Source organism: Mastigoproctus giganteus, chromosome 10 (assembly GCF_048544385.1).
Source record: "Mastigoproctus giganteus isolate SK-2022 chromosome 10, ASM4854438v1, whole genome shotgun sequence".
Taxonomy (NCBI): domain Eukaryota; kingdom Metazoa; phylum Arthropoda; class Arachnida; order Uropygi; family Thelyphonidae; genus Mastigoproctus; species Mastigoproctus giganteus.
The window spans coordinates 10135389-10161953 of NC_143584.1; the positions used below are offsets into that span (position 1 = coordinate 10135389).

A 26565-nucleotide genomic window follows, 5' to 3' on the forward strand; every position below is an offset into this window, starting at 1 on the left:
AGTAATGGAAAATGATGGAAGGAAGCAAGCTTATATATCTGCCAAAAAAACAACTATTATTTGTTCATTTCCTCTAATAATTTGTCTAATCCTTCCTTAAATTTATTCAAACTACCCATTTCCACAACATCAGCTGGAAGTTTGTTTCAACAATCAATTACTCTCTGGCTGAAACCAATTTTTGCCCATAGTCCTGCAGTCCGCATTTTTTTCAAGTTAAATTTTTGTCCCCTCATGTATGTTGTCTGAGAAAGATTAAGGAAAAGCTATTTGTCATCTGCATTTAGTTTACTCTTATTTAAAGTTTACTCAATCACTTCAGTTATCTCTTCTTATCTCATCTCTTCTCACAGATGTCCAGTTTCCAGATACCCCACTTTATAGATCTCAAATCTTGGTAAGTGTACCCTTTTGTGCCCTGACTAATCTTTCTACCTTTCTTTGGACTCATTCCAACAGATCTGCATCCTTCCCAAAATGAGGCTTGTAGACTTATTATTATTATTATTAGCCATATGGTGCAAGGAAGCTTGAGGCTTATGCTGCACCAGCCAAAAAAAAATTTCCCTATTACCCAGAGAGAGAGAGAGAGAGAGAGAGAGAGAGAAGTAGAAAGGAATCACCAAGATAGAGAAGAATGATGATATCCAGCTCAGGACCCTGGGTGTGCCAAGCCCATACTCACCAGATGTGAGCCCCTGGGGGTAATTTGTGTGCAGTACTCAAGATGCAGCCTAACTACTGCCCTATACAACAAGATAATTACTTCTTAGGTAGGAAGTGTAAACAAATTTAAAAGACTAACAAATATTTTTACACACATCATTTTCCCAATAACCTCTAATAAATTATTAGAAGTGATAGGCAAATGATTTGGATAAAAAGTAACATATATATAAAGTATTTTGCAAGTAGATGAAATTAGGCCAAAAAATAATTATTTTTATTGGAATAAAAACTAATTTTTTAAAATTATAATACTACTAATATAAATAAAAAATACGGATGAAGTGAGAGAATAATATTTAAAATGCTATTTTAAAAATACTGTAATATATAGATTGTCATGTTGACTGTTGAGTAGTTTGGATTATATTATGAAAGCATCAATTTCCAGTTTTTCAAAAGTTAGCTTCAAAAATCCACATTTCTTTTAGTTAGTAAAGATATAGAGTTGCCATAGTTTGGCTGGTCCATCTTCACAGTATAAATTAAAAAAAAAAAAAAAAGCCAGTTAAAGGTAGTATTATAAAAAACTTACACGTCTGTATGAATTTTGAAATGCTATACATGAAAAAGAAGTTATGTTGAAATGCAGGATTGCCCTAGTTTTTAGTACCCTGGACAAACTGTTCATATTGCACCCTCTGCAACTTACACAACTTGTTTCTCATTTATTTCATTTTTTGTGTCTTTAGTAGAAATTCACCTGGAGCAAAGCATATTGTTTGCCCATGCCTTGGCATGAACCTGTTGAAGTTTAAAGGAGTACACTTGAATTTATATATGTATGATTCAAGTTTGAATGATTCTACAGAAGGCGCACTACAGCCATAGCAGCTAATGCACCAATAAACAACCATACCACACACACACATCTAGATTCTACAGACATATTTGTCATATAATAATTACTTAAATTTTTAATGAAAAATTTTGAGACATTAATAAAGAAAGAATTATTGAAATTTAAAATGTATAAAACTTAAAGTATTAAGTTTTTTAATTTCACATTTTGTAAATACAGTATTTATAATTTTATATTTCACCAATAAAATTTTTAAACACCAAGAAAATGTTTGTTTTATTATTATTTTTTTTCTTTGTTCAGTTGATGCTAGTCTTGCTTATTTCTACAATGCTGGTACTTGCCTATTGTTCTGATCTTAATGGTGACAATACTTACCATGATGTCTTGTTCTCTATGTGTGGTCGCCGTGCTCAACAGTTTTCAGCTGTCTCTATTCTGCTGACTTGCTTTGGGATATGTATTACATTTCTTATAATCATTGGAGACCAGTATGACAGATGTAAGTATCACATTGTGAAACAATTATTTTTCTTTTGCATTTATTACACAATTTTGCACATTTTATTTTTGCACTTATTCTGCTGACAGCATATATAAGACAACAATTAAATAAATATTATTTTTTGTGTGAAGTTCATGTGATATTATATTAAAATTGAATGGAATTCTTAAGAATATACAAATTTCAGCATTCTTCAGGGTTATTTGATATTAATCAATTGATAGTGATTTTAAATGCATGTTAATAGCAACTTTGCTCTCTGCTTTTATTGGTAATGATAGCAGATGGTGTTGCAGGCAGAATTATTGAATATGTTTGTCAAAATGGTCAACAACTGCCATAGTCTCATCACATCTTGCACTTACTGTAAGTTAAAACTGTACTGTTATTTGTGATATACAGGGTGTCTCAAAAATATTGGTACAAATGTTTAGGGGAGGTAGGTAACATCTAAAGGAATGTGAATCGCATAGGAACCCATAACTGGAAACATCACGGGAAAGTGGTAGCAGAGGCACAGAAGTAGAAATGACACAAGACAGTAATTAGTGATAAACATTTATTTCACATAATATTAACAATGGAGTACAAGATGGATGCATTTCATGATGTTACAACAGATGCTCGAAGGTTCCACCATGAGACGTGATGCATGCGTGACACTGACGCAGCATGGATTGGCGGACATGGTCGAACACACCTGGAGTTTTTTTTGACAGTAGCAGCAGCATAGACGAGTCTTGCCACGAGATCCATTTCTGTCTCCACAGGAGATTCATACATGATAGATTTGAGGGCTCCCCACAGAAAGAAATCAAGGCTCGATAAATCAGGTGAGCGTGGGTGCCAGGCAACGGGTCCACCCCGGCCAATCCATCGACTCCCAAAACGCCTGTTCAAATGGTCACGAACACACCTTCCAAAATGGGCAGGCGCCCCGTCATGTAAAAACCAAATGTTGCATCTCACATTTGCTGGAACATCGTCAAGTAACCCTGGTAGAACTTGTTCAAGAAAGATCCGATATTTAGCGGAGTTTATGCGGGATGGTAACAGGTATGGGCCGACTAAGCAGTCACCAACCATACCTGCCCACACATTTATTGCAAAGCGATGTTGTGCCGCATGGGGGGGGCGCACACCGTGTGGGTTGTCGTGAACCCACACATGAGCATTGTGCTGATTGAATAAGCCTTCCCGAGTGAAATAAGCCTCATCCGTGACCAAAACATAGGCTTGAAAATTCAAGCCTTAAACACTTTCTTGGAGAAACCACTGCGCAAAAGCCACACGTACAGGATGATCTTGGGGGAGCAGTAGCTGAACCCTTTGGAGATGAAAGGGGTGTAAAGAATCGTTGTTCCAGACATGCTGTACACTGCAACGAGACACTCCTAAGGCAGAGGTAACAGGACGTGTGCTGGTAGTAGGATTATTTTGGACGGCATTCAACACACTTTCTTCCATGGCAGGAGTTCATGTCGAATGTGGTCTGCCCGCACTACTCCTGTTACCTCTAAATGACCCATAATCGCACAAATTTTGATGCATACGTGCAAACAAACGGTGGTCCGGTACATGTCTGTCTGGGAAGCGTTCTCCATAAATTCGTTGAGCGGCTCGTCCATTGCCCTCTGCTAATCCATATACTAGATGCATGTCTGCCAGCTCACAGTTCGTATATCGATGCATGCTCTTCGTGTGGCGACTACTGCTTGAATGAGTAAACCAGAAATTTTCCCTCTCGCAAACTGATGAACAGCGTCGTGTACCGACTTACGGCGATGTTTCCGGTTATGGGTTCTTATGTGATTCACATTCCTTTAGATGTTACCTACCTCCCCTAAATGTTTGTACCAATATTTTTGAGACACCCTGTATAGTGTAAAATTAAAAAAAATAATACCTCTGATATGGTACTTTATATTTTAAATTGTGGATAAAATTATTGAAATGGGTAGATTTCAGTTCAAGGAAATAACGTTCAAGTCTTATTCAAATATAGTAACTTAATTACAAAAAGAAATAACAAGAAAAGTGAATGTTTCACCTCAACTACTGAACCTTGTGAAGAAAAAAATTGAAAATAATGGTTCCTTGACCATTGATATTATGGGTACTTTTGGTACCCCTCCCCCCTAAAAGAGTTGGACACTGTGGTAGGAAGAAACTCTTACAGAATATGACGATAGAAAAATGATTAGATTATTGCTTAAAAGCTGAAAATTGTTGTCTACTAAGGTAAGACAAGTGTGGGAATTAACTGATGTTAAAGTTAGTGCTTGAACAGTGAGGAGGCAGCTTGTTAAAGCTGGCCTGAAAGCTTGTCATTTGCATAAAAATCTCAAACCGATGCCAAGTATGATCAGAAAAAAAGATTTGAACAGGTAAACAATGTTGTCAAGAATTGGAATGTAAATGACTGGAGCAAGTTGCATGTATATACACCAATGAGCCAAAACATTATGACCATCTATCTAATATGATGTTTGTCCTTCATGTGCAGCCAAAACAGCTTGTACCTGGCAAGGCATGGACGTTACAAGATTTCAAAATGTGTCTTGTGGTATCTGGTACCAATATGTAACCAGCAGATCCTTTAACTCCTGTAATGTCCGTGGTTGAGGCACCGCAAATCGGAGTTGCTGTTCTAACACAAACCACAGATGCTCAGTGGGATTGATGTCTGCGAAATTTGAAGGCCAGGGACACCTGGAAGTCTTCCTAATGTTCCAAGAACCAGTCTCGTACAATCTGGGTGGTGTGACATGGCACATTATCCTGCTGAAAGACGGCACTGCTGGGGGGGGGGGGAAGACTGTTGCCACGAAAGGATATACCTGGTCAACAATGATGATTAGGTAGGTGGTAGATGTCAGCATGCCTGGCACATGGATGATTGGACGCAGAGTATCCCAGTACAACATGGCCCAAAGCATGACATTGCTGCCACCGGCTTGTTTTCATCCCATGATGAATCCAGGCGCCATAACTTTCCCAAGTAAAATGCACACATACCTAGCCGTCCACATGGTGCAACAGGAAACATGATTCATCGGACCAGACAACCTTCCAATCACTCCAGTTTCGATGCTCACATGCCCATTGTAGGCACTATCACCAGTGAACCGTGGTTAGCATGGGCATTCGGAGTGGCCTGCGGCTATACAGCCCCATTTTCTGCAGGGTTTGACACACACACACACACACACACACATATGAGCCAAAACATTATGACCAGCGAGTTGTTATGCAAATCGAAGCAACTGCAGGTGAACTACAGCGTGTGCACTGGTCAAGACATGGTATAAAAAACACCTGATACTGGGTTCTGTTAAGCAGTGTTACTCTTGTTCTTCAAATGGGAAAGGCAGCAGAGTTAAGCAAGTTTGACAAAGGCCAAATTGTAATGACCAGACGATTGGGTCAGAGCATATCTGAAACGGCACGGCTGGTGGGATGCTCAGTCGGCTGTGGTTAGTACCTACTGAAAGTGGTCTGAGGGGAAACCCATGAAACACCAGTGAGGTGTTGGATGACCACGGCACACTGATGCTCGAGGTGAGTGAAGGCTCTCTCGGATGGTATGTAGCAACAGAAGGGTGACTGGGTGCAACTCACTGGTAATTGGAATTCTTGTGATGGGAGTAATGTGTCACAACACACATTACATTGAACCTTGCTGAAAATGGGGCTGCGTAGCTGCTGGCGACTCCGAGTGCAGATGCTAACCAGGATTCACCGGCGACAGTGCCTACAATGGGCACGCGAGCATCGAAACTGGACCTTGAATGATTGGAAGAAGGTCGTCTGGTCTGATGAATCATATTTCCTGTTGCACCACATGGATGGCCGGGTACATGTGCATCGTTTATGTGGGAAAGTGATGGTTCCTGGATGCACTATGGGATGAAAACAAGCTGGTGGCGGCGGCAGTTTCATGCTTTGGGTGATGTTCTGCTGGGATACCCTGGGTCCAGTCATCCATGGGCCAGGCACTCTGACATCTACCACCTACTTAAACATCATTGCTGACCAGGTACACCCTTTCATGGGAACGATCTTCCCTTCTGGCAGTATTGTCTTTCAGCAGGATCATATGCCATGCCACACTGCCTGGATTATTCGAGACTGGTTCGCGAAACATGAGGAAGACTTCCAGGTATTTCCCTGGCCTCCAAAGTTCCAGGGCATCAATCTCATAGAGCATCTGTGGTTTGTGTTGGAACGGCAACTCCGATCTGCAGCATCTCAACCACGGACCTTACAGGGGTTAAAGGATCTGCCGGTTACATGTACCAAATACCACAAGGCACATTTAGAAATCTTATAGCGTCCATGCCTCGCTGAGTATGAGCTGTTTTGGCTGCACATGGAGGACCAATCAACATCATATTAGGTTGGTGGTCATAATGTTTTGGCTGATCGGTGTATACTGTATGTATATAATAAAAATAAAAGGGGGGGGGGGAAGCAAGAAGGTAGAAAATGCAATCTAGCATTAGCATTAGTATTAGTAGAGGCATATGATGCAAGAAAGCAAGCTTATTCAGCATCAGCCAAAAAAAAAAAAAAAAACCCACTCCCATTTCACCCCTCCGTTCGTTCGAAATACCTGTCCAGTTGAGCTTTAAATTTGTTTAGGCTATCAACTTCAACAACAAGTGATGGAAGTTGGTTCCACCAACCAACCACCCGCTGGCCAAAGGCAAATTTCCGCACATCTATCCGACATCCGTCCTTCCTCAATTTGAATTTATGCCCTCTGAGGTGATTATTCTGAGCAAGATGAAGAATCCCATTGGCATTGAGCATGCTCAAACCATTCAAAGCCTTATACACCTCTATCAGATCACCTCGCCGGTGCCTAGTCTCCAGACTGTAATTTGCAAAACTTAAGCCTTTCTTCGTAAGAGCAACCCTTTGTTCCATTTACTAATCTTGTTGCCCTTCTCTGTACCCGTTCCAGCAGCTCTACATCCTTCTTGAAATGAGGCCTCCAGACCTGTATACAGTACTCAAGATGTGGCCTAACCATTGCCTTATACAAGGGAATAATCACCTCCTTATCCCTGCTAGAAAAATTCCTGTATATCATTGACAAGACACCATGAGCTGCTCTTGCAGCTCGTCTGCACTGCTCAGAGAACTTCATATCTGCCTACACAATTACCCCCAGGTCCTTTTCATTCTCCACCACTCTCAGTGTAGTACCGCAGAGTTGATACGTTGCTCTGGGGTTACTGTTTCCCATATGTAGTACTTTACATTTGTCAATGTTAAACTTCATTTTCCACCTCTCAGCCCATCTGTTCAACCTTTCCAGATCCTGTTGCAGCAGCATAGCGTCAGTAGTGTCCTTAACGACCCTGCCAACCTTTGTATCATCTGCAAACTTGAACATTAAACTTGATATCCCATCATCAATATCATTCATAAACACCGAAAACAACAACGGACCCAACACTGAACCTTGAGGAACTCCACTAATAACATTAGTCCACGTTGAGCAGTGTCCATTGATTACCACTCTCTGTCTTCTGCCACTCAACCATCCCCTTATCCATAGCAGCAATTTGCCTCCAATGCCACACTGCTCCAATTTGTGCAGCAGTCTTCCATGTGCAACAGTATCAAAAGCCTTTCTAAGATCCAAATATATAATATCAAAGTTATTCCCTGCATCCAGTTCTTTTGTGACTACATCATAGTATCCAATCAAATTGGTCAGGCAAGACCTGCCCTTAACAAAACCATGCTGCGTCTGAGCTATAACTGAATTCTTGTCTAGATGATCCTGCAGTGCTTCTTTAACCAGTGCCTCCATTAATTTACCTGGAACAGAAGTTAAACTAACAGGTCTATAATTACTTGTGTCAGCCTTTGATCCTCCTTTGTGAATTGTGGTTACATTTGCACATCTCCAGTCTATGGGTACCTCCCCTGAGTCCAAAGAAGCTCTCATAATTATGGCTAGGGGTTTGCATACTTCCTTTGCTGCCTCCTTTAATATAACTGGATAGATCCCATCCACACCAGGTGCCTTTTTTATGTTTATCCTCAACAATCTCTCCTCCACTTTCCTCTCAGTTATTACAAAATCATCTAGCTCACTGCCAATGTTTACTTTACCTACATCATTCTCTTTCCTGAATAACTCCTCATGCGTGAATGTAGATGCAAAATACTCGTTTAGATTGTTAGCCACCTGAGCAGGATCCTCAACTGTTGAACCATCAATATCCAGTGGACCAATCTGATTCATCCCTTTCCTTATCGAGTTCAAATATGTAAAGAACTCTTTTCTGTTTTTCTTTGCATCCTTTGCCAAGGATTTTTCGTAGTCTGCCTTTGCCTGCCTAATCTCCTTTGTGACTTGGTTACAGACCAACTTATATCTATCATAGGCTTCCATGTCACCCATTAATTTGTATGTATCCCATGCATTTTTCTTCTCTGCCACATGTCTCATTAGTTCATCTGACAACCATCTAAGGATGAAAGGAAAATAAAATGATAATAAAGGGAGAGAAAAGAAAGATAAAAGGAGTATAAATAGCTAATAGATAGAAGATCAAAAAAATTGATAAAAATTTAAACAAGAAAGAATATAGCTGTATAGTACATTTAATCAAGAAGGGATGTAGCTGTACAACTTACAACCCCCAGTGTCGTCTTCAGGTGTCAATTTCCAGAATTGAAAGCAATAACAGCAACTCTGATAAGCACATCGCTGCAGAAGTTGAGGGCTGTGGAGATTTAGAAGAGGGCTTTCCAACATATCACAAAATTTCTCTGCAGCTGCACAATCGGCACAGGTGACTTCACCACATACTTTAATGGTTTGGAAACCAGCGCGATGCTTGAACCTAATAAACCATCCATTGCTTGCCATGAACTTGGCTTGGCTTGAGGTTCTCCGTACTTATCCTTAATATCTTCATAAATACTTGCTTTTGCTTGAATGGCCATCGGACTCGGAGGCTTTTGCTTCTGAATCTGATTTTCCATCCATATTATTAATAGCTTTTCCATCTTCGATATAGCACCTAAACACTGTTTTATGATCACTGTTGATCCTTTAACATTTTCTTTTATACGTGCACTGTCCCTTAAAATAGTATTCACTGTTGAAGCAGCGAGACCTAATTCCGTGCAATAGATGACAAACTTTGTCCTGCTTCGTACTTAATCATTGTCATCTTCATTTCTAAATCAATTTTATTCCGTTTCCTAGCACTGCCAGCACTTGCACTTGCACTTTACGTTGATCCCTTTCCCTTCACCATTGTTATAAGTAAATAGGAATGAAGAGAATATTCTGAAAATTTATTTATGTTTTTTTATAAGATTGAAGATTTCAGTGAAGGGGAACTTATTTCACTATAATACCGTAATGTAAAAACCCACAGAATTCCAGTTATCGGTATTATTGCAAATGCAATAAGATTGAGTTTATTAATAGATTTGTAATAGATTGCATTAACAGAAAAGCCCACTAAACTGGAAAGTGCAAATTGTTTTTATTATTTTATGGTAGTGACCTCTGGAAACATGTTTTAGAAAAATATCACAAAGGCGTTCGGAATTGATTCTTATAATGCAACATATGATAACAATGAAAGTGTAGTGCAAACATTATAAAAATTATTATTATTAGCAACATGGTGCAAGGAAGCTTAAGGCTTATGCTGCACCAGCCAAAAAAATTTGAGTTACCCTCAGAGAGAGAGAGAGAGAGAGAGACAAAAGTAGAAGGGAATCACCAAGAAAGAGAAGAATGATGATATCCTCCAGCTCAGGCCCCTGGGTGTTCCAAGCCCATACTCACCAGATGTGAGCCCCTGTGGTAAAAATGACCTTTTAGAGAGATAAATAGCTTAGCAAAAATATAGCAAAAATTTAACTTCCAAGGTCTTGGAATGAATTACCAAAAAAAAACAAAAAAAACAATGTGTTATTGGGTTCACATTATGATATTTTCACAATACCTCCATTTATTCCTACGGGATGCAAAATACATTTCCACAATTTTTTTATGTTTGCACTGGCTGGCAAAAACTTAAAGTCGAATTTCCATAAGTCGAGTAGTGTGTAAGCCAGGGAGTGGCTGTATACTTATTTTAACCAGGTGGGCCGGATCAGCAGTGTGTAGCACACGCTTCTTGATTAGACCGGGGTTCGAGCCCGTGACCACCAAATACGGAGGATGCGGAAAGGTCAGGGAATGACCACCGCATATCCCCGGAGCAATATGGCCTTAGTTGCTAATGCTCCTAAAAACCAAATAACAAACAAACTTATTCTACATCAGCTAAAAAAAAAACTTCACCTGATCAAATTTGCATATTGCTGAAAATAATTACACAATTCTACCTTGAATTCTCAGACTGTCTACCTCAACTAAGACAGATTACGAGAAGTCTCTGGCTAAGAATGCTAGAAAAGTCTGGGTGTGAGGTTAGCCTGTGCGGACGTAGCTCCTTGAAGCTCTTCGAACAGAGAAGTTTTTCCTGATTTATTTTCTGATTTATTAGTTTAAATTGTCATATTAACTTATTTTCTAGAGTAGCTTTATATTCCTAGTTACGATACTTAGTTTAAAGTTTAACTTAGACAGAGATTTTGTAGGTATTACTTAGTATCGGTAACGGTATCAAATCCACGTGTCACAAATTGAACGAGAGGTCTTTGTTTTTTTAACCAAATTTAGTCGATTTATTAACCAATTGTTATATCAAATTATCTTCTATAAGTAGATTATAGACCTAGTCAGGATCCTTAGTTTATTCTAAATTGAGATAGCGAGATTTGGAAGCTAATCAATACTTACGAGTTCGTAGAAGTACCGTTCGTGATTTCCCGCCATTTTTACACGATAGCATAAGCTTAGTGTAGTATAGTGCATAATATAATATTGTCAATTAATCAGTAAATCTATTAATCTTGATAAACTTTATTGTCAATTAAACTGTATTTTTAACTCTATATATATATAACGACTTAATCGTAACAAATAATTAATACATAACTAGAGTGGTACACGTGATACGGAAGTTGTATAAAGGGAACTCGTAGAAAACACTAGATACCAAAAAAAAAAAAAATATAACATAACTGTTTCGGGATATAACTTAAGGATTTAATTTTTATTTTGAAATTTTATTGAATTAAATCGGAATCATGACTCTGACCAGAGCAGCAAAGCAAAAGGCTCAAGCTAATGGGAGTGCTGTGGTTCAGGGGAGAACTGAGGGGGGCAGTTGCCCTCTGAATCACAGTCTTTTAAAATGCACTGTTTGCTTGATGTTTGCGGACAATCGGGTACGGGACATGATACTGCCAAGGGGGATGTCTTTGTGTGTGCACGATGTAAGGAGTGCAAGGAAATCAGGCGAAAACTCAGCGTTGTTATGGGCCTTTATGAGAGCTTGAAGGACAGAGTGGATGCCCTCGAAGGAAATAAATTGAGGGTCCCATCAAGCTCTCAGCTGCCCACATCAACGCCAGAGCTTGCACTTGGTCATCAGGCAACACAGAGGCAGCCCCCTAGGCAGAATGCGCTGGTCCCAAAGGAACTAGTAGTTGTTGGTGACTCTATTGTCAGGGAAACGGGGAATATGCTTTGTAAAAAGGATAGGTGGAATAGGACCAGGGTATGTCTGCCAGGGGCAAATGTTGATGACGTTGTAGAGCGGATATCATCTTTTAAGGGCACAAAAGGTGATATAGTTGTACACGTTGGCACTAATGATATTAAGAGTAGGAGACCGGCGGAATTACTTAGCAAGTACAGGTTGAATTCGGGTTGAATTTGAAAGTGTCTGCAATTCTGCCCAGACACGATAGGAGGGAGTATATGATGAGAGCCTTGTCGATCAATTCGGCCCTGGAGGGATTGTGCAAGGCTCAAGGGGTAGAATTTTTTTCAGCCTGGACTGTACTTGTTAACAGGAGAGATTGCTTCTACAGGGATGGGATACACTTAAATAGAAAGGTTGCAAGAATTTTTGCTGATGCTGTCGAGGCAGTGTTAGGTGGGTCGGAAAACTGCTAGTTGGGGGGGATACAAAGACTAATAGATTAACAGTAGCCACTTGCAGAGGTGGAAGTGATTCTTGCACTACTTCTATTGAAATGAGCAGAAGCCTGAAAAACAAGATGCAGGATATTTCAGAGACTACTGGGAGTCATTGCGGTACAAGTAAACACATGGGTTGTGTTAGGATAGCTAAGAATAGAAACAGGTGCATGTATACCTGCGTGTACACCAATGCTAGGAGTTTGGTAATTAAATTTGATGAATTTGAGGTATTGCTCAAAACATCAAAGGCAGATATTGTTGGGATATCAGAGACGTGGTTTCACACAGATATAAGTAATGCGGAACTGGAATTTGGGGAATACAATGTGTATAGAAAGGATAGACAGGACAGGAGGGGAGGAGGGGTTATGCTATTAATGAAGAAACACATAAAGTCCAAGGAAGTGAAGCCAGTCGACATCGATGGACAGGGCAGTGTCGAGTCAGTTTGGTGTGACATAAGCATAGGGAAATCAAAATTGAGAGTAGGAGTGTGCTATAGGCCTAATGACTCTGATGAGTATAATAAGATATTGTACAGGGAAATAGAGGGCCAGTAAATCAGAGAGTCTTATAATGGGGGATTTTAATTTCCCAGATATTGACTGGAATTTGTGGGTTGGTCACTCGCACACTAGCAAGGCTTTTGTGTATTTATTGGATGATTGTTTTCTACATCAGCATCTTCGTGAGGCAACAAGAGGGAGCAATACTCTTGATCTGATTATCAGTAGTGATTCTTCATGCATTAAGAATCTGCAGATAAACGAACCACTAGGTGGCAGTGATCACAGTGTGTTGAAGTGGGATTTACTCAAGGAGGTAACTACCATCAGAGGTAAAGGGAAGAGTTTTTGTTTTCGTAAAGGCGACTATGATGGTCTGAGACAGTATTTAAATTCTATACAGTGGGACCAACTGATGATGTTACCAACAGCAAACTCAAAATGGGAAGCATTCAAGGAACTAATCTTGGAGGCTACCAGGCTTTACATACCAACTAAGAAATATTGTTCAAGGTTTAGGCCTAAATGGTTGTCAGATGAACTAATGAGACATGTGGCAGAGAAGAATAATGCATGGGATACGTACAAATTAATGGGTGACATGGAAGCCTATGGTAGATATAAGTTGGTCTGTAACCAAGTCACAAAGGAGATTAGGCAGGCAAAGGCAGACTACGAAAAATCCTTGGCAAAGGATGCAAAGAAAAACAGAAAAGAGTTCTTTACATATTTAAACTCGAGAAGGAAAGGGATGAATCAGATTGGTCCACTGGATATTGTTGGTTCAACAGTTGAGGATCCTGCTCAGGTGGCTAACAATCTAAACGAGTATTTTGCATCCACATTCACGCATGAGGAGTTATTCGGGAAGGAGAATGATGTAGGTAAAGTAAACATTGGCAGTGAGCTGGATGATTTTGTAATAACTGAGAGGAAAGTGGAGGAGAGATTGTTGAGAATAAACATAAAAAAGGCACCAGGGGTGAATGGGATCTATCAAGTTATATTAAAGGAGGCAGCAAAGGAAGTAAGCAAACCCCTAGCCATAATTATGAGAGCTTGTTTGGACTCAGGGGAGGTACCCATAGACTGGAGATGTGCAAATGTAACTCCAATTCACAAAGGAGGATCAAAGGCTGACACAAGTAATTATAGACCTGTTAGTTTAACTTCTGTTCCAGGTAAATTAATGGAGGCACTGGTTAAAGAAGCACTGCAGGATCATCTAGACAAGAATTCAGTTATAGCTCAGACGCAGCACGGTTTTGTTAAGGGCAGGTCTTGCCTGACCAATTTGATTGGATACTATGATGTCACAAAAGAACTGGATGCAGGGAATAATTTTGATATTATATATTTGGATCTTAGAAAGGCTTTTGATACTGTTGCACATGGAAGACTGCTGCACAAATTGGAATAGTGTGGCATTGGAGGCAAAATGCTGCTATGGATAAGGGGATGGTTGAGTGGCAGACGACAGAGAGTGGTAATCAATGGACACTGCTCAACGTGGACTAATGTTATTAGTGGAGTTCCTCAGGGTTCAGTGTTGGGTCCGTTGTTGTTTTCGGTGTTTATGAATGATATTGATGATGGGATATCAAGTTTAATGTCCAAGTTTGCAGATGATACAAAGGTTGGCAGGGTTGTTAAGGACACTACTGACGCTATGCTGCTGCAACAGGATCTGGAATGGTTGAACCGATGGGTTGAGAGGTGGCAAATGAAGTTTAACATTGACAAATGTAAAGTACTACATATGAGAAACAGCAACCCCAGAGCAATGTATCAACTCTGTGATACTACACCGACAGTGGTAGAGAATGAAAAGGACCTGGGGGTAATTGTGTAGGCAGATATGAAGTTTTCTGAGCAGTGCAGACGAGCTGCAAGAGTAGCTCATGGTGTCTTGTCAATGATATACAGGAATATTTCTAGCAGGGATAAGGAGGTGATTATTCCCTTGTATAAGGCAATGGTTAGGCCACATCTTGAGTACTGTATACAGGTCTGGAGGCCTCATTTCAAGAAGGATGTAGAGCTGCTGGTACGGGTACAGAGAAGGGCAACAAGATTAGTGAATGGAACAAAGGGTTGCTCTTACGAAGAAAGGCTTAAGTTTTGCAAATTACAGAGTCTGGAGACTAGGCACCGGCGAGGTGATCTGATAGAGGTGTATAAGGCTTTGAATGGTTTGAGCATGATCAATGCCAATGGGATTCTTCATCTTGCTCAGAATAATCACCTCAGAGGGCATAAATTCAAATTGAGGAAGGACGGATGTCGGATAGATGTGCGGAAATTTGCCTTTGGCCAGCGGGTGGTTGGTTGGTGGAACCGACTTCCATCACTTGTTGTTGAAGTTGATAGCCTAAACAAATTTAAAGCTCAACTGGACAGGTATTTCGAACGAACGGAGGGGTGAAATGGGAGTGGTTTTTTTTTTTTTTTTTGGCTGATGCTGAATAAGCTTGCTTTCTTGCATCATATGCCTCTACTAATGCTAATGCTAATGTAGAAGACTTTACTTATGCTAAAAGAAGTGGAAAAGATGTAGCCATAATTACGAGTGCATTCTTGGATTCAGAGGAGGCCCTTGTAGACCTTGTACAGACTTGTAAGCTTGACTTCCGTTCTAGTAAAAATCATGGTATCAATGATTAAAGATGCGATTCGAGATAATCATGACAAGAATCTATTACACAGCAATCACAACACAGATTTGTTAATAGGAGATCTGGTCTGACCAATCTGATTGGATACTATGATGCAGTAATAAAGGAACCAAATTCAAAAAATTATTTTGATGTCAAATACTTAGATTTCGGAAAAGTTTTTGATACTGTTCAACATGAAAGACTACTGTACAAACTGGAGCAGTGTGGCACTGGTGCAAGTTACTGCTAATGATAAAGGGATATTTAAGTGGCAGAGGACAGAGAGTGGTTATTAATGGGCATTGTTCTTCCTGGACTAATGTCATAAGTCCTTCAGGTTAAATTGCCGGGCTTCCTTTCTGGATTTATTACAGTACTGGTAAAGGCATATCAGACTTAATATCTAAGTTTGCAAATGATACAAAGGTTGACAGAGTGGTTAATAACAGGAATCGGGGTATGTACTGCAAGACTTGGAAAAATTAGGCAGATGGGCTGAAAAGTGACAATGGAGTTTTAATAGTGAGAAATGTAAGGCTCTGCATATGGGTAGCAGTAATTCCAGAATGAGATACCAACTGGGTGGTACCACACTCAAGGTAGTGGGGAACAAAATACCTGAGGGTAACTGTGCAGTCAACATGAAATTGTCTGAGCAATGCAGACAGACTGTTATGACAGTAGCAGTGCAGAGTTCTAAATTTAAGGAAGAATTAAACGAATTATTTTAGAGGGGATGGATAGTGTTGTGGGTTTCTGTTAATGATGTACATGAATTTGTCCAGCAGTGATAAGAAGATGCATATCTTTGGTGTAAGACAATGGTTATCTTGAGTACTGCTCCCGAGTCTGGAAGCCTCATTTTAGGATGGATGTGGATCTGTTATAACAGGTGCAAAGAAGAGCAGAAAGATTAGTCAGAGGCACACAAAAGGGTGTTCTTACCAAGAAAGGCTTTGTTTCTGTAAATTGCAGCATCTGGAAACTAGGCTCCTGTGAGGAGACTTGACTGAGGTCTTTAAGGATCTGGATGGATTACATAAACTAACTGCTGATGGCATTCTTACCTTTTTTGAATGGCACACATAAGGAGACATAAATTTAAATCAAGAACATATGGTTGCAGGGTAGATTGTAAACATTTTGCTTTCAGGGAGAGTAATTTCAGAGAAAATAATTCATTGCTGAAACAAAGTTACATCTGGAGTTATGGAAGTGGATAGTTTGAAATAAATTTAAGGAAGGATTAGACAAATCATTAGAGGGGATCGGTAGATGATGTAGGAATTTTTTTTTTTTTTTTTTTGTTGATGTTCTCTAAACTTTTTTTTCTTGGATCATTTGCCACTACTAATACCAATACTAATATAAATATTTTTAAGGACCTTTCAAATAAAAAAGGCAAAAGTAACATTACAAATTTTCCAGTAGATTGCCATCTGTTATCTGTGTTTTAAGTAATTGTAGTCAGTTTGTAATAGCTGCTCAAAAACAGATTTTAAAAATCAGAGGAGATTACACCTGTCAGCCATTATTGTATAATTTTGGTTTACAAAATCTGATATTCCCTGAAATGGCAATCAGATCAGCTGTCCCTAGCATGGACACTGCAGAATGAGACTACTTTTTGGAGTTCAGGGCACTTTGGGGAAAGGCACCCCTCCCCGGTGAGGCTGCTTATCCCAGGGTCTGTCCTACCTCTTGACACACCTGCTCATAGCATCTCATCTATGTTGTACAAAATAGTTGATGTTGTCATTTGGGCAAATGACAAAGTAAAATATACTATGATATTAAGTGGATATACAGTCCATGATGGGTCAGCAGTATTATAGCAAAATAACATCTAACCAAAGTACAATAAGAGAACTAGCCAAAACATTATGTATAATTTTATACCATATAGTTTAGGGCTAAAGCCTCAGGTTACATAGTTTAACTAATGTACAATTTAGTGCATATGCATGATTTCTGTACATAGCCAACTAAACAAGTAGTTATAAATTGGCATCATTAAGTTGCGCCTCCGTAGCCAGGTGGGAAGGAGCAGCAGTGCATAGCACACGCTTCTTGATTAGACCGGGGTTCGAGCCCGTCACCACCAAATACGGAAGATGCGGAAAGGTCAGGAAATGACCGCATATCCCGGAGCAATATGGCCTTAGTTGCTAATGCTCCTAAAAACCAAACAACAAACAAACAAACAAACAGCATCATTAAGTATATCTCATATTGTGAATACCTTCACGAGTTGCCATGATATTGCACTACCTCGAATAAGTAACGTTTCACCATAGAAGACACCATTAGGCATCTTTCATATTGTGGATTTATAATTCGCAACTGGGTTGTCATCAACCAGGGTAACTGGCCACCCATTGATGAGGAGCCAATAAGCTCCGAAATGGTGCTGGTATCTGCTGAGAATATGTAACAATAGTCTCCTCCTATTAGCATTAGTAGAGGCATTTGATGCAAGAAAGCAAGCTTATGCAGCATCAGCAAAAAAAAAAAAACCCCCACTTCCACTTCACCCCTCTGTTCATTCAAAATACCTGTCCAGCTGAGCCTTAAACTTATTTAGGCTATCAACCTCCACCACAAGGGATGGAAGTCTGTTCCACCAACCAACCACCCGCTGGCTAAAGGCAAATTTCCGCACGTCTATCCTACATCTGTCTTTCCACAATTTGAATTTATGCCCACTCAGGTGATTATTCTGAGCAAGAGGAAGAATCCCATCAGCATTGAGCATGCTTAAACCATTCAAGGCTTTATACACCTCTATCAGATCACCTCGCTGGTGCCTAGTCTCCAGACACTGTAATTTGCAAAACTTAAGCCTTTCTTCGTAAGAGCACCCCCTTTGTTCCATTCACTAATCTTGTGGCCCTTCTCTGTACTCGTTCCAGCAGCTCTACATCCTTCTTGAAATGAGGCCTCCAGACTTGTATACAGTACTCTAGGTGTGGCCTGACCATTGCCTTATACAAGGGAATAATCACCTCCTTATCCCTGCTGGAAAAATTCCTGTATATCATTAACAATACTCCATGAGCTACTCTTGCAGCCCGTCTGCACTGCTCAGAGAATTTCATATCTGCCTGCACAACAACCCCCAAGTCCCTTTCATTCTCTACCACTGTCAGTGTAGTACCACAGAGTTGATACGTTGCTCTGGGGTTGCTGTTTCCCATGTGTAGTACTTTATATTTGTCAATGTTAAACTTCATTTGCCACCTCTCAGCCCATCTGCTGAACCTTTCCAGATCCTGTTGCAGCAGCATAGTGTCAGTAGTGTCCCTTGACAACCCTGCCTACCTTTGTATCGTCTGCAAACTTGGACATTAAACTTGATATACCATCATCAATATCATTTATAAATACAGAAAACAATAATGGACCCAACACTGAGCCCTGAGGGACTCCACTAATAACATTAGTCCACGATGAGCAGTGTCCATTGATTACCACTCTCTGTCTTCTCCCCCTCAACCACCCCTTCATCCATAGCAGCAATTTGCCTCCAATGTCACACTGCTCCAATTTGTGTAGCAGTCTTCCATGTGCAACAGTATCAAAAGCCTTTCTAAGATCCAAATATATAATATCAAAGCTATTCCCTGCATCCAGTTCTTTTGTGACTGCATCATAGTATCCAATCAAATGGTGAAGCATTACTTATTTGAGGTAGTCCAATATCATGGCAACTCGTGAAGGTATTCACAATATGAGATATACTTAATGATGCCAACTTAATGTAGTTGGCTATGTACAGAAATTATGCATATGCACTAACTTGTACATTAGTATAATATTATAGTATTCATATATTTTGTTTCTCTTTATGTACTTTTCATGATGGTATATGAATCATATCATTTGGAAGAGGCCAAACTTCTGTGTGTACAATGAATAGTAAAATTATCAAAGTAAAGAAAAATATCTGTCTACTATTTTTATTACTGGAAATCTGATTGATTGATCAATTTATGATATTTAACCTATAAGTCAGATTGAGGCCATTGTTAAACTTTGCATTATTTTACCTGGTGATGTACAAATTATGTTACCATCTGTTCATAAAAGAGTTAGCAAAAGCTTAAGATGCCGAAGTTCATGACAAGAAATATGCATTTAGTCAAAGCTTAATAAAGAGATGGCACTCACCTCAATAATCTGTTGCAGTTATATGAATCATAAAACAGTAGTGTGAAAAATCATTGGTTAAACTAAAAATGGTGTTTAAAAATCACGATAAGGAAGCGTGGTTTAAAAAGAGTAATTGAAAAACAGCCTAGAGGAGGAAAGGGGGCACCATATCATCCTCTAGTTGTCTGAAATTATCTTAAATTAAAATTAAAAAAGGATTAAGGCCAATAGTCGAGAACGACAGACTTTCGATGGTTCATCTTCAGTTAGCAATAAAAAGAAGAGAGAAAGGGTTGCTGTAGATCTTAAGTACCCGAAATGTTGTGCTGGACACGTGGTAATTTAATTTGTGTGATTCCAAATGGTAGATAAGGTAATTGGAAGTTTTGTGTTTAAGATGTCAAGATTTGTGTTGAGACGATACTATTCTATTACGAGGGCTTCATATCGGAGTTTGTAACTTGAATTTAATTTGACAATGGTTGTTATGGTATCAACTGAGGGGTTGTGGTTATGAGTGTGTACATGTTGAAACAGTTCAGTATTTCCTTGCTGTGTCTGAAAACTATGGATGTGGTAGTAGGCACGCGTGTTTGCGATGGTGGATGATCCAAATTTATTAGTAGTGCTCCTGACATAGCATGCATTACAGTCGGGTTGACATTTGATTAAATAAACTATGTTGTTGATGTCTTTCTTTATATTTATTAAAAGGGACTCCTAACTTATTATAGGTAGAAAAAAATTATAGAGATATCAGTGTTAGTGAAGATAAGACATAATCGTCTAACGATTTGGCAGTGGTAAGGGAGACTAATGCGAATGTTGGACAGGTTGGATTTTTTTTAACTGGGTTTAGAAACATTTAAACTACTAATCTTACTTTTAACAGTTTTAACAGTTGAAACCCTCATAATTAGAATGGTATCATCTCAACACCGATCTTGACGCCTTAAACACAAAACTTCCGGATACCTTGTCTACCATTTGGAATCTCACGCGCATTAAATTACCACATGTCCAGCACAACATTTTGGGTAATTAAGATCTACAGCAACCCTTTTGCTCTTCTTTTTATCGCCAACTGAAGATAAACCATCGAAAGTCCTCCGTTGTTCTCGACTATTGGCCTTAATCCTTTTTTAATTTTAATTTCGGATAATTTCAGACAACTAGAGGACGATATGGTGCACTCCTCCTCCTCTAGGCTAAAAGTTTTTCAATTACTCTTTTTAAACCACACTTCCTTATCGCGATTTTTAAACACTGTTTTTAGTTTAACCAATGATTTCTCGCACTACTGTTTTATGATTCATATAATCATAACGGATTATTTGTGTGCCTCCGTAGCCAGATGGGCAAGAGCAGCAGTGCGTAACACATGCTTCTTGATTAGACCGGAGTTCGAGCCCTTGCCCCCAAATACGGAGGATGCAGAAAGGTCAGGGAATGACCACTGCATATCCCCAGAGCAATATGGCCTTAGTTGCAAATGCTCCTAAAATCCAAATAACAAACAAACAAACAACGGATTATTGAGGTGAGTGCCATCTCTTTATTAAGCTTTGACTAAATGCATATTTCTTGTTACCATCTGTTATATTTATTTATTTAAGCCTTCTCTAATTGATATTATTATTATTATTAGCCATATGGTGCAAGGAAGCCTGAGGCTTATGTTGTACTAGCCAAAAAAAATTCCCAAGTTACCCAGAGAGAGAGAAGTAGAAAGGAATCACCAAGAAAGAGAAGAATGATGATATCCAGCTCAGGACCCTGGGTGTGCCAAGCCCATACTCATAAGATGTGAGCCACTGGGATATCTTTTAGACAATCCAGTTTACTTCAGAATACTGATTTGATGTTCTGTTAGTTTTCATCGTGGTATTTTGTTTATTGTATCGATTCATAAATATGTTATATGAAAAAAACTATACAGCACAAAAAAATAAGTTCTCATATATTATTAAATGTCCTGCATTATTTCAGAATGGTCTATGCTTTCTAACAGGAGAGACTGCTTCTACAGGGATGGGATACACTTAAATAGAAAGGGTGCAAGAATATTTGCTGATGCTATTGAGGCAGTGTTAAGTGGGTCTGAAAACTACTAGGCCTGGGGAGATTCACATACTAAAATATTAACATTAGCCAGAGGCAGAGGCGAAACTGCTTCTATTAGAATGAGCAGCAGCCTGGAAATGTGCTGGGAGATTTCAAAGATTGCTAGAGTCATCATGGAATGAGTAAATAAATGGGCGGTGTTAGGGTAACTAAGAGTAAGAACAGGTGCATGTATATTTGCATGTACACCAATGCTAGAAGTATAGTAAATAAATTTGATGAATTTGAAGTGCTAGTCAAGATGGCAGATGCTGTTGGGATATCAGAGACATGGTATCACACAGATAAAGCAGTGCAGAATTGGAATTTGAGGAGTATAATGTGTACAGAAAGGATAGGAAGGGAGGAGGAGTTATGCTGTTAGTTAAGAAACATAAGGAAGTGCGGCGCCTCCGTAGCCAAGTGGGCAGGAGCAGCCGTGTGTAGCACGTGCTTTTTGATCAGACCGGGGTTCGAGCCCGTGACCACCAAATACGGAGGATGCAGAAAGGTCAGAAAATGACCACTGCATATCCCCGGAGCAATATGGCCTTAGTTGCTAATGCTCCTAAAAACCAAATAACAACAACAACATAAGGAAGTGCATCCAGTTGGCATTGGTGGACAGTGCAATGTTGAGTCAGGTTAGTGTGACATAAGCACTGGGAAAGAGAAAATGACAGTAGGAGTGTGCTATAGGCCTAATGAATCTGATGAGTACAACAATCAATTGTGCAGAATGTCTTGTACTGGGGGATTTTAACTTTCAAGATATTGACTGGAACTTGTGGGTTGGTCACTTGCATGCTAGCAAGACTTTTGTGGATTTAATGGATGATTGTTTTCTACAGCAACATGTTCAAAGGGAAACCAGAGGGAGTAATACTCTTGATCTGATTATCAGCATTGATTATTCATGCATTAAGAATTTGCAGATAAAGGAATCACTAGGTAACAGTGATCACAGTGTACTGATGTGGGATTTATTTAAAGATCAGAGGTAAAGGGAAGGGTTTTTGCTTTCGTAAAGGTGACTACAGTGGTCTCAGATAGCTTTTAAATTCTTTACAGTAGGATCAACTGATGATGTTAACAACAGCAAATTCTAAATGGGAAACCTTCAAAGAATTAATCTTGGAAGCTACTAGGTTTATCATACCAACTAAGAATAACTGTTCAAGATTTAGACCTAAATGGATGTCAGATGAACTAATGAGGCTCGTGGCAAAGAAGAAAAATACGTGGGATGCATATAAATTATCAGGAGACATAGAAACCTATGGTAGATATAAGGTAGTCTCTAATAAAGTCACAAAGGAGGTTAGGCAAGCGAAGGCTGATTATGAAAAATCTTTGGCAAAGGATGCAAAGAAAAACAGCAAAGACTTCTTTATTTATGTAAACTCTAGAAGGGAGGGGATAAATCAGATAGGTCCACTTGATATTGATGGTTCGACTGATTATGATCCTGCTCAGATAGCTGACAAACTGAATGAGTATTTTGCATCTACATTCACACATGATGAATTCTGTAAGAAACAGGAGGACAGAAGTTTACTAAACTCTAACAGGGAGCTAAATGATTTTTTGTAATAATGGAGAGCAAAGTGGAGGAGAAATTGTTGAAGTTAAACATAAAAAAGGCATCTGGGATGGATGGAATCTATTCAGTTATATTGAAGGGGGCACCGAGGGAAGTAAGCAAACCCTTAGCCATAATTATGAGAGCATCCTTAGATTCAGGGGAGGTCCCCATGGACTGGAGATGTAAAAATGTATCCCCAATTCACAAAGGGGATTTAAAGGGTGATACGAATAATTATAGACCTGTTAGTATAACTTCTGTTCCAGGGAAAATAATGGATTCACTGGTTAAAGAAGCATTGCAGGATCATCTAGACAAGACTTCAGTAATAGTTAAGACAGAGCATGGGTTTGTTAAGGGGAGGTCTTGTCTGACCAATTTGATTGGATACTATAATCTGGTCACAAGGAAATTGGATGCAAAAATTAATTTTGATATCATATACTTGGATATCAGGTATACATTTGATACTGTTGCACATGGAAGACTGCTGTACAAATTTGAGCAGTATAGTATTAAGGGCAAGTTGCTCCAATGGATAAAGGGATGGTTGAGTGGGAGATGACACATTAGTGGTAATCAATGGACACAGCTCTTCTTGGACTAATGTTATTAGTGGAGTCCCCCAGTGTTTGGTGCCAGGCCCATTGTTGTTTTGTGTATTTATCAATGAGGGTATATCAAGCTTAATGTTAATTAATTTAATTAAATTTCTGTTTATGCTCCGGCACGACAACCAAGTCGGTAGAGTTTACAATAAATCGTAAATACAAATATTTATCGTGTTTAGTAGTCACGGGCTTGAACCCTGGTCCACTCAAGGAATGCATACTTTGTACTCTCGCTCCTGACCACTGGGCTACATCAAGCCAAGTTGGCAGATGATACAAAGGTTGGCAAGGTTGTTAATGACAGTAAAGACAGTATGCTACTGCAACAGGATCTAGAAAAGTTAGGCAGATGGGCTGAGAAGTGGCAATTAAAGTTTAACATTGACAAATGCAAAGTACTACATATGGGTAGTAGTAACCCAAGAGAAATGTACCAACCATGTGGTAATATACTCAGAGAAGTGGAGAATGAAAAAGACCTTGGGGGGGGGGCTAATTGTGCAGTCAGATATGAAGTTCTCTGAGCAGTGCAGATGAGCTGCCAGAGCAGGTCATGGAGTCTTTTCAATGATATATAGGAATTTTGCTAGCAAGAGACAAGGAGGTGATTATCCCTTTGTATAAGGCAATGGTCAGGCCATACCTTGAGTACTGTGTACAGGTATGGAGGTCTTGTTTAAGGAGGATGTAGAGTTGCTAGAATGAGTAGAAAGAAGGGCAACAAGATTGGTGAGAAGAACAAAGGGGTACTCTTACCAAGAAAGGCTTAAGTTCTGCAAGTTGCAGCATCTGGAGACTAGGCACCTGCAAGGTGATCTGATTGAGGTGAATAAGGCCTTAAATTGTCTGAGCAGCTCATTGCTGATGAGATTCTTCTGCTTTCTCAGATTACAAACCTAAGAGGGGCATAGATTTAAACTGTGGGAAGACAGTTGTAGAAGATGTGTGGAAGTTTGCCTTTAGCCAGCAGGTAGTTGATTCCTGGAACAGACTTCCATCTGCTGTTGTGGAAGTTGATAGCTTAAATAAATTTAAGGCTGAACTAGACAAAAAACACATTGGAGTGACTGCATGAGAAGGTTTTTTTTTTTTTTTTTGGCCTCAACTAATACTAATGTAAATTTTGTTGAAACAAAAGCCAAATCTTGAGTAATTTAAAAAAAAAAAAAAAAAGATGAAAATATATATTAATTCATAATTATGTTTCTTTCCTATGAAATACAGTTTATAAAGAGAGTATTATGACATCTATGTGCCAGGGAATGTAGATGTATTTGAATTAAAGATATTTGAAAACTGTATGCATTTTTGTATTCAGTCTCAAAGAGATTTTCAACCTTCACTGCTTGGATTCACATTCACATTTAGATTCAGGAGTTAGCCTAAATTGCTAATATCATTATAATATAAATAGCACCAGAAAGAGAAATGTGCTATATAACCAAAACTCAGGGCTTAAAACTGACTTAGACTCATTTAGATTTGATACATTATTCACCAGTTAGCATAAGTTTGCTAACAGAGGCCTTTTCCAGTTGTCTGTTGAGAGGCTCGTGTCTTGAGAACAGCTGTCATGATAGTACCCTGTTTCAAATAAATAGTGGATTTGCCTCTTTGGTGATGCTGCTTATATTGATGTAATCTTTACCAGAGGTACCAGAATTGAACATATAAATGTGTGTAATTTTTAACTTATTTTAATGCCTGCACTGAAATATAAAAAAAAGACCCTTCATCATCAAATGTATTGTAAATCAACAACTGACTGTGCATAAATATTAAACAAAAAGTTAATAAAATAAAATATAAAAGGAACAAAGAATGATATATCTCTTCCAGTCATATAGCTCCCTGAGGAGCTGTTGTGGCCACCAACAAATTCCTCCAACTGCATTGATCGTGTGCTATACGAGCAGCATCACAAAGTGTCATGCCCAGAAGTCCACTGATCCCATCCTTCCACCTAGTTGCAGGTCTTCCTCTGCACCTCTTCCCCTTGGTTTTTCCTTCCATTATATTCTTCAACAGAAATTTTTCCCTTCTCACTATATGACCAAAAAACTTGAGTTTTCTTTTTTGTTGATGCTATGAAGAAGAATTTTAGGCCTGCCAATTTTATTCGATACCCACTCATTTGTTCTTCAATCTAAGTAAGAAATACGTAGTATTCTCCTGTAACACCACATTTCAAATGCCTCAATTTTCTTCCTGTCAAGTCTTTTCAGATTCCATCCTTCGCATCCATAAGTGGCAACTGGAAAAATTAACGAATCAATGATTCTCAGTTTCGTCTTTAGGGGCAGATCATGATATCTCCATAATTTTATCATATCAGCAACCAACATCTTAGTAATTGCCTGTTGTCTCTTTACATCTTTGAGCTGTCACTATTTTTTTTATTTATTCTTGACCCTAAGTAATCAAATTCATCAATTTCTTCGATATCTTGCCCATTAACATTCACCTTACTGGAACCGAGATTATCACCAATCACCATAATTTTAGTTTTACACACATTCAGAAACAATCCTTTTTTCTTACTTGCATCACATACTCTCCTCAGAGTTTCTTTAAGATGATCCTTAGAATTACAAATTAGCACAGTATCATCTGCATAACGGTGGTTGTTTATCTTCAGTCCTCCAATTTTGATGTCAGTCTCTAAACCTTCCAAAGCTTCACACATGATATCTTCGGCATAAAGATTAAATAGGTGAGGTGACAAAATACAGCCCTGCCTGACACCGTTACCTATTGTGAAAAAGTCCGTGTTTCCCATAGTTCCTTCCTGTTCTTGGTACAGTAGCTTAATCAGCTGAATTATGTGGATTGGG

At 39.1% G+C, this 26565-nt stretch overlaps 1 protein-coding gene across 1 annotated transcript in view; it reads left to right on the plus strand.

The window, feature by feature from the left end:
* The window catches only part of LOC150078678 (sodium-coupled neutral amino acid transporter 7-like), a 197634-nt gene that overhangs the window by 107372 nt on the left and 63697 nt on the right, over positions 1 to 26565 (plus strand). The window contains exon 3 of the mRNA XM_090383493.1: positions 1832 to 2030. Within this exon, the coding sequence (XP_090239619.1) occupies positions 1832 to 2030 (199 nt within the window). The remainder of the gene's footprint in view (positions 1 to 1831; positions 2031 to 26565) is intronic.